At 40.7% G+C, this 12,636-nt stretch overlaps 1 protein-coding gene across 1 annotated transcript in view; it reads right to left on the minus strand.

The window, feature by feature from the left end:
* LANCL1 (LanC lantibiotic synthetase component C-like 1 (bacterial)) overlaps nucleotides 1-12,636 on the minus strand; it is a 44,998-nt gene that overhangs the window by 16,876 nt on the left and 15,486 nt on the right. Inside the window, exon 4 of the mRNA XM_006872743.1 lies at nucleotides 10,798-11,005. Coding sequence (XP_006872805.1) covers nucleotides 10,798-11,005 — 208 coding nt within the window. The remainder of the gene's footprint in view (nucleotides 1-10,797; nucleotides 11,006-12,636) is intronic.

The raw sequence follows: 12,636 nt of genomic DNA on the forward strand, positions 1-12,636 counted from the left end.
TAGAGAAGCCAAGAACTCCTGGTTGTATTGGCATTTAGACTGGAGAAAGAGCTAAGTCAACATACAAGGGCCATGGATTTCCATAAAATTCAACGCTTGCTTCATTTGTTATTACCTTCACTGGTTTCTTTCTTACATGCCATCAGACTTATTGGAAGTTTGTAAACTAACCACTATGGAGCCCTGCAGGCATAGTGGGTTAAACAGTGGGCAACTAACCACAAGTTGAGTGGTTCAAACCCCACAAGCTGCTCCACAGGGGAAATACGAGGCTGTCTGCTCCTGTAAAGATTTACAGTCTCAGGAACCCTAAGGGGCAGTTCTACTGTGTCCTATACAGTTGTTATAAGCTGAAATCAATTGGATGGCAGTGAGTCTGGTATTTGGTTTGACTGGTATAGCAGACTGATCTACCACTACTGATAACACAAATGGAGCCAAATGTATTAGTTAGTCTCTTTGCCTTCCCAGTCTCCAAACATTCCAGATCTTCTTCTCGGAAACATCCATGGGTACCCATTCTTGTAATCCCTAGCCTTATGTACACATAAGCATAGATAAATACATGTATGTATATAGCTGTTTCGGTTGTTAAGTGCCATTTGTTAAGTCAGTTCTGACTCACAGTGACTCTGTATAGGGTTTCCGAGGAGCAGCTAGTGAGTTTGAACCACTGACCTTTTGACTAGCAGTCCAGTGCTTATCCTATAGTACCACACCAGAACTCCATGTATACAGATTGTTGTTGTTAAGTGCCATCAAGTCAGTACCGACTCATAGCGACCTTGTATAGGGTTTCCAAGGAGCAGCTGGTGGGTTTGAACCACAGACCTTGTGGTTTGCAGTCCAGTGCTGATCCTACAGTGCCACACCAGTAGTTCGTATGTATATAGATTGATACATATATATCTATAGATTAAAACAGTTGCCATCGAGTCAATTCTAACTCTTGGTGACCCCATGCATCAAGAGCAGAACAACTGTGTTTCACAGACTTTTCACTGGCCTGTAGGTGGACCGGAACCTTCAACATTTCAGTTAGCAACCAAGAGCATTAACTGTTTTCATCACACCCAGGGACTCCTGCACATAAATAAACATATTTACAAATATTAAATATTTCCTTCAAATGGTCTACACCTTGCTATTTAATAATATATCTTGACAATCATTCTATTTCAGTATACATATAATCTTTAAAATCCCTGGTGGAACAGGGGGTTAAGTTCTAAGACACTAACAAGGTCAACGATTCAAATTGGCCAGCAGCTCCAGAGGAGACAGATAAGGTAGTGTGCTTCTGTAAAATGAATGCCTTGGGAACCCTACGGGCCAGATCTACTCTGTTCTTTAGAGTTACTATGAGCTAGAATTGACTTGAAAACAATGGGTTAGACTTTTATTCTTTATAATGGTTACACAACATTGCATGGATAGCATGCACTCTCATTTATTACTTTCCTATTGATAAATTCAGTTCTGAATTTTCTATTCTGGCTCCAAGTAAGATGGATTAAGCACATTCCCCCTTGGCTATCACACTAAATGCAGCTATAAAACAGATAGATTTCATGCCACAGCAACCTGAGGACTCTGAAAAGTAAATACAGTAAAAACTGTGAAAGCCTGAAGCTGTGTCGACGAACCTGTCATTTTTATTTTATGATAACCCCCCTTCTCCAATTTTACTTTCCTTTCTCTCTTCTCTCCTCTCAGCTGGGAGGCCCAACCAATCTCAAGATGGTAGCAGACCAGTGGCAAGGGGAGTGCCTAGGGGTCCAGACTGATGGAGGGGAGTTGCGGTGGGGTCCTCACTGGACCCAGATGCAGGCACAGTCATGGGGTAGATAGAGCACGTTTTTGCTGGAGGATCGAAAAGGGAAGCCCCACAGAATTGGCAATTAGGGAAGATAGGAGAGAAAGAGGAGCTCAGGTAAGGGACCATATCTGACAGGCTCCATTTGACAACAAACTTTTTTTTTTTTTTTCCCCCCCACTGGGGAGGGGAACAGGGGAAATGTACTTTCAAGTTTAGATTTTTTTTTTTAATCTTAAGAAATTTTCAAAGTACATCTCAATTCTCCCATTAGCTATAAATTCAATGCAATCCCATTTTAATTATTAAAACAACTCAATTTTTGGTGAACTTGGCAAAATTCTATTAGTATATAGGAAATAGATGAGGAAGAGCTAGGGAATTTCTGGAAAATAGTATATTAATGGGAGTTCGACCTTACCAGATAACTGGCTCTGCCATTTGGAAGCTTGTGACACTCTGACATTAACTTGGTACTTTCTGTGGCTCATCCATATAATACATGGTCCCTTCTGGTTGTAAATTTCTCTCATTTGTTGTCGTGTTGAAATGTACTTTAAAAATGTTGTTAAGTGCCATCCATTCATTTCAGATTCATATTAACCCTCTATAGGGTTTCTGAGGCGCGGCTGGTGGGTTTGAACCACTAATCTTGTGGTTAGCAATACAGTGCTTATCCTACAGTGGCGTATCAGGACTGCAAAGTTGTTGCTGTTGTTAAGTGCTGTTGAATTGGTTCCGACCCATATCGATCCTGTGTAGAGTTTCTGAGAAGCGGCTGGAGAGCTTGAACTTGCTGACCTTGTGGTTCAAACCAATCTTTCAGTCCAGTGTATCAACCAACAGCACCACACAAGGACTACAATAATTAAACATAAATACACAAGTGTGTGGCACTAGTATTTCTCTCTATATTAGTATTTACTTTGGTAGCATAGTAGTTACTAATCGGGCTGCTAACCTCAAGGTCTGCAGTTCGAAACTACCAGTGGCTCTGCGGGAGAAAGATGAGGCTTTCTGCTCCCGTAAAGATTTATAGCCTCGGAAACCCTGTACAGGAACTGACTCCACGGCACACAACAACAACAACATATATAGTTAACTACACAGTAGTATGTAATCTACATGTCTTGTCTATATTCTGGGGACAATTAATTACATTTGAAGTATCAGAAATTATACCTCTGGGGTGACTGGTTACATTTGAAATAGTCTAATCATGATTAACACCTAGAGTACTTAACACTTCAAATAACCTTCAAACCCAGAGGATTTGTTAAATTAGCATAAAAATGATATAATAGATTTTTGTTGGTATAGTTCAAGATGGGTGGTAGGTTTGGGGGATGGTATAGGCTCTCCTACCTGTTGATGCCCAGGGCAGTGCACCTTTCCTTGAGCTATATGAACAGGATATTTGTACTTGTTTGTGTGTGTGTGTTCTTGCTAGTAAATGTTTGTACATTTTTCAGAGTATGGTCAACTGCTTGCTTTCATTTTGATGTACACAGTGGCAAAGTTGTAACCGAGGCAGTACACACAGCTCAAATCTCTGGAGATTGCCAACATTTACAGAAACAAAACAAAACCAACAAGCTAACAAAAACCGCACAGCTGTTACTAACAGGCAAAGACTACCCTCTTAGCCAAAGCAAAGGTATGTGTGAAAGAGAAAACAACCACCTGCCCCCACTTTGACTTTAAGCTGTGATGAGGGGAGGGGAAAGCTTAAAACGAAAAGTAAATAAGCCATGTAATAATAAGAACCGGATGATTTTACGGACTGAATGCAAGCAAACCTTATGAAACAAGTACTGAGAACAAGTCATGAGTAAGTACTTAAGGGCACTTGGTGGTGATTATGTGCCGTGGAGTGGGTTCCAACTCATCGCGACCCTGTACAGGGTTTCTGAGGCTGTAAATCTTTATGGGAGCAGAAAGCCTCATCTTTCTCCCGCGGAACAGCTGGTAGTTTCGAACTGCTGACCTTGAGGTTCGCAGCCCAATTTGTAACCACTATGCTACTAGAGCTCCTTACTCCCTGTGAAAAGGAGTTTGAGGTATCTCAATTAAATTGGTTAAGTAAGTAAATGGCAGTTGTATGGGGCTGGAGGTGGTGGTGGTGGTGGGTTGGTTTGTTTTCCTTCCACAATGGGCAATAAACTCACAGTGGTTCTCTTAAGAAGAAGGCACTTAAGTCATGAGTGGTTTTCAATTTTCTTGTAATACCTTCCTTCAATTTTTTTTTTTTTTTAGTTTGAAGGTCAACAGCGTTATTTGATTGGTAGAATTTGGGGTGCTTTGTTTGATATTTTATGCTTTTTTGTATTTAACAATATGAGGAGGTTTCAAGTTAAGGAAAAATAGAATAGAAAGATAATGGAATTTTTATCCAACATCTGAAGCCCCCTCCTCATACCATATATATATATGGAGTCTGAGTGTGGCACAGGATAAGCACAGGACTGCTAACCTCAAGGTTGGTAGTTCAAACCCAAGAGTCACTCCTTAGAAACCCTATACTGGGTTGCAATGAGTTGGAATCGACTCGATGATACTTAACAACAACAACAAAATCCTTTTTTTAGTTCGACCTTCAAACTAAAAAAATAAAAAATAAAAAACTGAAGCATGGTATTATAAGAAAATTGAAAACAACTCATGACTAAGTGCTCTTCTTCCTAAGAGAACCACTGTGAGTTTATATATATGCACATACACATATTTATATTTGCCCACACACATAAATATCTAATATTTTTACGAACTTTAAAACATTTAAGGAAAAGCCTATTTATCTTGCCAGACTGGCAACTCAGTAATGTTGGGAACTAAAGAAAATGAAAGCTATGTGGTGGTGGTGTGCCGTGGAGTCGGTTCTGACTCATAGCAACCCTGCACAGGGTTTCTGAGGCTGTACAGCTTTACGGGAGCAGAAAGCCTCATCTTTCTCACATGGAACCACTGGTAGAAAGGTCAAACTGCTGACCTGGAGGTTAGCAGCCTGACTTGTAACCACTACGCTACCAGAGCTCCTTGAAAGCTGTGTGTTGTTCTTGTTAAATGCTGTCGAGTCGATTCTGACCCATAGCGACCCTGTATAGGGTTTCCAAGGAGCAACTGGTGAACTTGAACCACCAACCTTGCAGTTCAAATGACTTTGTAGTCTTGACACGTTAGCCCACACCAGGACTCCCTGAAAGCTGCTTGCTAGAATAAATTCAACTGTTAACTAACAGAATTAATGTCTCAATGTTCTGATAAGGACATATTATCAAGTTTTAATATAAATCTATTAAATTATATAAAACGTATATATAGAAAGGACTCCTGGTGTGGCACTGTAATTTCAGCCCTGGTAGAACCACAAGGTCGATAGCTGAAACCCACCAATGTTGATCATGTTGTTAAATGCATCCGATTCATATAGACTCTTCATAGGATTTCCATGGAGTGACTGGTGAGTGTGAAACACGGACCATGTGATTGAAACCGACCTTGTGGTCCAGTGCTTTGGCCCATAGTGCCAAAATGCATTTTCAAATTTACTTTTGTAAAGATGATCAAAAGAACAACTCAAGAAGGGAAAAATACTGTGGATTAAAAACAAAACAAAACACTGCTCTATGGAAATGTTACTCAGAACAATTGCCTCCAATGATATTTCTACCAAAATAAAGTATGTCTAAACTATATTAGAAGGAGCTCTGGTAGCGTAGTGTTTACGAATCGGGCTGCGAACCTTAAGGTCAGCGGTTTGAAACTACCAGCCACTCTGTGGGAGAAAGATGAGGCTTTCTACTCCCGTAAAGATTTACACCCTCGGAAACCCTGCACAGGGTCGCTATGGCTCCAAACCGACTCAACGGCAATTAACAACAACAACAACAAACTATATTAGAAAACTATCCCTTGCCTATGTCAAAGCCTACACTACCACTAGATGGCAGTATACAATTAGCATTCTAATTATTTTGCAGGCAAACTCATTTGCATTTGTGAAATTTGAAAAAAAACAAAACACACCAAAAAACCAAACTTACTGCCATGCAGTAGAGTTGATTCTGGTTCATAGAAGGTAGCAAACGTCTTTCAAATACTTGGAAATAAAGTATTGCCCAGGGCATACCATAAAATGCTTTGTTGTTCTTATTAAAAGTGCCAGAGTGGGTATGGACTCACAGCAATCCTGTGTAGGGTTTCTGGGAAGCAACTGGTGAGCTTGAAACACGAGGTCAACCTTGCAGTCTAGTGAAAATCTCACAGTGCCATACCATGGCTTTAGGGTAATCAAAAAGTATCCCATTTTTTCTGGATTTGATACAAGTCACTAAAATCTATTAGTTGGGCCTGATGATTACTAAAATGTGCCTTTAAAATTTTTATTTTGTTGTTCAGACGATACAGTGCAAAACATACACCAATTCAACAGTATCTATGTGTTTAAGTCAGTGATTCTGTTTATATTCTTAGGGTTGTGCAACATTCTCAGTCTCCTCTTCTGAGCTGTTCGTCCTCCATTAACATGAACTCACTGTCCGCCCCAAACGGCCCATCTACACTTTCAAGATGTTGTCATCAGTTTGATGCCAATAAAAGCAGCCTGTTCCTGGTATTTTCTCAAGAGAAAATGAAGAAATGACAGCATTTATAAGTCATAATGGTTATTTTATGTGTTTTCAAAAACTTTCAATCCCAGAAGCACATCGTGCAGCTCCATTTATTTGTTTTGATATGTTGATATTAATAGCAATCTTTAGAAGAGGCAAGTCGCTGAGATGCCACTGAAGGAAGAATGAAAACCTATAAAAACAGGATGGCTCTGCTCCACTCTGAGCAGTATTTCCCCAGGGTGTTATTGGGGAGACTCTGTGCCTTGTACTATGACAATGTTTGTATGTTTTGAAGGAGAGCGTGTATAATACGGTTTTTCCGAGCCAGAAAGCAAAAGTCCCTCTTCATTCTTTAGTATGGAGCCCAGAGCACTCTTGTTTGTCAGGCTAATCACTTAACTGACTAACAAATAGGTGTGCTCTCTATTCCTGTTGTTGTCACTAATTGATTCCCACTTGGAATCAATTACTTGAATTGGTTACAAATCACAGCAACCTTGTATAGGGTTTCTGAGGAGTGGCTGATGGGTTTGAACTGCTGACCTTACTGTTGTTAAGTGCCACCGAGTTGGTTTCAAGTCATAGTAATCTTGTATAGGGTTTCCAAGGAGTAGCTGGTGAGTTTGAACTGCTGACCTTGTGGTTCAAACCAACCTTGTGGCTGACTGCTTTATCCCACAGTGCCCCACTAGGAGTCCTTGCAGTCCAGTGCTTACCATACAGCACCCCACGGAACTCTAACACCATATATCTCTGTGTAGAAGAAATAAAACTGGATATGGTATAAAGCAGGCAGGAGGAGGAGCTAGTTATTTATTGCCATACTCCCACTTCGTCCAGGCCAACCGCAGCACAATTTCAGTATGAATGTGCACAAACTCCCCGCAGGAAGTTATCCCTTCTTTTCTAGAGCTGTGTCATCTTGTAATCTTGGGTCAGGATTCCTAACCTTTTGAGAACAGTATAAATATTCTCTCTATACTGAATACAATTTGGAATTTTTATACACCTCCAAATTGTATTCAATATAGAGTCCTGGTGTGGCGTTGCAGGATAAACACAGGACTACTGACTGCAAGATCAGTGGTTCAAACCCACCAGTCACTCCTTAAAACCTTACACTGGTTGCTATGAGTCAGAACTGACTCGACAACACTTAATAGCACAACAATATACACCTCTGGGATGTCCTAAGATTCTCAAGTGTCAAAGGTTAAGAATCTCGATGCCAGCGAAACAGTGATTTCATTGATTTCAGTTTCTTCATCATTAAAATGAAAGCATTAGAGTTTTAATGATATAACAATGGCCCTTTAGATCTGGAACACTCAAAATTATGGCTCTGAGAGATGGATGCATTAAGACAACATAGGAAAGGTGAGTTAGACTCTTGATGGTGTCAGTAAACTCAGCTGCAGCCGACAGCAAGAATCTGAGTGCACGGACAGGGCTGTGATGGAAAGCAAGCATTACTCAAGAAGTGGGTTTCTTAAATTACTGGTGACAGGGGGCAATTTCAGTTTTCCTGGAATTGAATTAAAAAGACAAATTTCTCCTTTACAAGGAAGGAGATATGAAAGAGTCTGCAGATAACTCCGTAGTTTGAAAAAAAATAAATTTTTTTTGTCTTTCGGTTCTGCCATGAACTCAGAATCTGAAGCTCAAACCTGCAATTACAGCTTTCTTTCCTATCAAATATCCTATTCACATTCTGCACTTTAACGTCAACAGGCCAACTGACTATAATAAAATATTGTTGAAATGTCATATAATTAAAAAAATATATATAAACAACAAAAGTGCCTTTATGTCAAATAATCAAAAAAAAAAGTGCAATTTTAGCTTATCCTTAAAGGTATTTTCATTTGCACACTAATCTGATACATGGTGATGGTGACCGTGGTGGCTGTGTGCCCACTGATTCAGTTCCAAATCATATAGGGTTTCCAGTGCGGGGACCAGTCTCATCTTTCTTCCATGGAATGACTGGTAGATTTGAACTGGTGACTGGTAGACAGCAGCACCAACTCATAACCCTCTATGCCACCTGGGCTCCTTTTGTTGCATGGTGCTGTTGTTACTCTTAAGGGCCACTGAGTCAGTTTTGACCCACAGCGACCCTGTATAGGGTTTCTGAGGAGCAGCTGGTGGGTTTGAACCACTAACCTTGTGATTAGCAGTCCAGTGCTTACCCTACAATGTCACACTAGCACTCCTTGTTACATGGTTGTTGTTGTTGTTGTTAAGTGACATCAAGCTGGTTCCGACTCACAGTGATTCTGCTCTAGAGTTTCCAAGGAGTGGCTAGTAGATTTGAACTGCCAACCTTGTGGTTCATACCTGTGCTTACCCTATTATTACATGCTGGTGGTGGTTGGTGGCTATATGCCGTGGAGTTGGTTCTGACTTACAGTGACCCTATATAGTGTTTCTGAGGGAGTAGAAAGCCTCATCATTCTCCTGCAGAGCAGCTGGTCGATTCGAACCTCTGACCTTGCAGTTAGTAGCTCAGCTTGTAATCCACTATGCTACCAGAGCTAGCATTTCCTAAACAGTATTTTTAAGACCAGGCCCTCAAAATGCCTTTAAAAGTTAGAGAAATGCAGTCCTAGAGTGTCCCTCTTGTTCTCCCCAAGGTACATAAACTACTGAAGACTGAAGTTTTCATTGTATTTAAGACTACATAGGATTGTATGTATTTAATTGTATTTAACCAGTATTTCCCTGATTTGTTAGAATATACACAACTTGTTTCCATTTAACACCTAGCTGCTAATCTCAAGGTCAGCAGTTCGAAACTATCAGCTGTTCCACCAGAGAACGATGAGGCTTTCTGCAGCAGTAAAGATTTACAGCCTCGGAAGCCCTGTACAGGGTCGCTATGAGTCAGAACCGACTCCACGGTACATAACAACAACATTCCTCACACAGAAAACGTATTACCATTTGGTAGCACATACTTTAGGACAGGTTGATGCAATATAGAAAATACTGCAACCACTTTATTTTTATGATATGTAAAAGCGATTCATTGAATCGCTACACTTTCATATAGACCTCTACTTTACATGTGGGGCTAAGGGCTAAATGGCCAGGCCAAAAAAATCACCCCCCAAACCCCCAAAAAACAAAACTAGTAGTGTCTGTATGTTTCAAATCTAGATAATATGAATCAGTATATTTTTCTGTACTGACAGCTCTCATGCAAGAAATTTACTATGGAAGTAACACATGCTAATTAAACTTAAAGGCAAATCACTCTTTTGTTTCATCTGCCATTTTGTTTAGGTCAAGCTAACTCACAGGTGTTGGAAATGCTTCCTAGACAAAGAGGTTTTTTTTTTTTTTTTTCCCATCTAGATGTAGTTTTCTTTTTTAAGTTGTATTATAGCAGGTTTTTGTATTTTTTTTTTTTTTTTGATCGTCTGATCATTGTAGAAGGGGGTGTTTGTGCGTTAAGTATTGGCGTACTTGCCGAAAGGTTGCCAGCATCTGCTCAGTGGTAGAAAGCTGTGGCTATCTCTTTCTATAAAGATTTTGTCTCAGAAACCCTACAGGGCAGTTCTACTCTGTGCTGTCGGGTCACTATGGGTCAGAATCAATTAGATGATAGGACAAAGCTGTAGTCCAGGCATGCCCAAAAATAGGTGCTTTCAAGTATAACCAATTCAGGGAAGGAGTCCACATGATCTAAGACAATGACCATTTGTGGATAGGACCATTGGATCCAGAGGGTTTAACTGGCTGGTTGTCGGATGCAGATCACCAGGCCTTTCTTCCTGGACTGTCTAAATCTGAGAGCTCCGCGGAAACCTGTTTAATATTATGGCCAACACAGAAATTTCACCAACAATCAGGTGGTGACTGCACAGGAGGTGCAAAGGTGGTCAGGACTGGACTCAGATCTCCCACGTGGAAGGAACGAATTCTACTACATAACTACAACTACCCCAGTAAGACAATGATTGTACTTTGAGTCCCAACATTTAGTAACTCTTCTTCATAAACCACAGGCTTCTAATGTACAGCTCTTGTTTACATTAAAAGAGAAAAATCTGGATTTCCATGTCATTTGCACCCAAGAAAGGCAGTTTTGAGTCAGTTTGTAGTTCATACAGGGCAGGCCTCTCCCAGGCCACTAGCTGAAAGTGAACTGTATTTTTTTCAAATTACTCATCTGGGGAAGCACCTTAGAAGATCAGGCTTTGTTCTCACCTGTTACTGAATTGATGTTCAATCTGGGACACATGAGTGTTACTATGCTTTGCAATAAAATAGGGATGCTAATGGTGGTTTTTTAGCTGTAACAGGGGGATAAAGTGTGAATTGCTCAAATGACAGCCAGAAGATCATCAGCTGGTAGATTACCGTGTGAGGCACTCTTCTGCCTGCTTCTCATTGTTCATCTTGTGCTGAACCACAGCAGCCACTGCAAGAGGGCCCGCATCCCCGCACAGGAAGGTGATGGAACGCTTGGTCAAACAGTTGAGACTCTGCTTTATGTATCCATGTGCCATCTGCAGGTAGACAGGGTCCCCGAACACATCATAGAGATGCAAGTACAGCAACGCAATACCTGAAAGGCAAAAACAAAACAAAACCATGTACCTCATAACACTGTCTAAGAAAGAACACTGCCTAGGAAAAATCACTGTCTAGGAAGAAGAGGGAAAAGAAAGATAAGGAAACAGTGGTTGATAACAAGGCAAAGTGTGTTGCCTACCTCATTAGGATTGATAAGCTATAGCAAATAGATACCTGATCTGGAAGTTCAGGTGGCCTTAGTTCTAAGGACTAGGATTAGGCAAATCACTTACTTGTCCTCAGTTTCCTCCCTCACTACAAATGTAAATACAAACTTTAAGAGCCTGGCCAATAAAGAGGCAGTAAAGTATCAATCCTTACTGCTCACTGATTATTGTATTAATGTACTCTTCTTAAGGGTTAAATAAGTCATCACACTCTGGTTACAAAGAAATAGTCATCTATTTAATGAACAAATTAATAATAATAATGAAAGAATTTGTTTTGTTCTTGTGACAGAAATTTAGACTAGGACACGAAAAACCTCAATTTCTGTTTCTACAAAGGATAATTTCCAGTGTAAGAAGGGAGTTAAACTCCCAGGCAGGAATTGCAAGCAAACTATTAAAAGTGATTTGGTATCTGAGCGGATATCAACTCCTTCTAAACATATCCAGTCACTTGGTGGTGGTGTTGTTTAGTGCTGTCGAGTTGATTCTGACTCATAGTGAACCTGTGGGTTTCCAAGGAGTGGCTGGTGGATTTGAACTGCTGAACCTGCAGTTCAAACTGACCTTGCAGTCTACTGCTTATCCACAGCACCACAGCAGGACTCCATCCAGTCATTTGCTGTTGCTGTTTAAGTGCTGTGAAGTCGGTTCTGACTCATAGTGACCCTATATAGGGTTTCCGAGGAGCAGCTGGTAATCTTGAACCATCGACCTTGTGGTTTGCAGTCCAGCAACTTTGCAGTCCACTGTGTATTAACCCACAGTGCCACACCAGGACTCTCCAGTCTCTTGTTGTTGTTGTTGTTGTTAAGTGCTGTCAAGTTGATTCTGACCCATAGTGACCCTGTATAGGGTTTCTGAGCAGCAGCTGGTGAGCTTGAATCACTGACCCTACAGTTCAAACGGCTTTGCAGTCTGGTGCATTAACCCACAGCGCCACACCAGGACTCCTAGGGAGATATAATGGAAGAGCTGCCAGAGACTTGCTCTGGGCTCCCTGTAGGCTCCCTCCGCTACTACTGAAGCCCGGGACATGTAATGGAGGCATTGTCTGCATGTCCTTATTCCAAATTCTTGTCAAGTAGGCAGAGCCTCCTCTGAAGCAACCTGGTCTGAGGGCAGACTCAGAGAAGTAGAATAGGAAGCCTGCCTGCCTGCCTGCCTGCAGCATTTCCAGAAACTCATTTTTCCCTTTAAAGTACATTTTCCATCTCATTTACCATTTTTAGAAGACACAGAGCTTATGTTTAAATCTAAATTAATAGAGCCAATCTCGTCACGGATTTCAGTGCAGTAAAAATGCAGCTTGCAAAATTACTTTTCACTGTACTGAGGACAATTTTAAATTTAGATAGTTTTCTCATTTTGCATGGGTAATCTCCAAAGCTTTGTGCTACAGACAATTCAATTTCACATGTATATTAAGGACAAATTTTCATTTCCTGCCAAAGTT

This window comes from Chrysochloris asiatica, unplaced genomic scaffold (genome assembly GCF_000296735.1).
Source record: "Chrysochloris asiatica unplaced genomic scaffold, ChrAsi1.0 scaffold00212, whole genome shotgun sequence".
Classification (NCBI taxonomy): Eukaryota; Metazoa; Chordata; class Mammalia; order Afrosoricida; family Chrysochloridae; genus Chrysochloris; species Chrysochloris asiatica.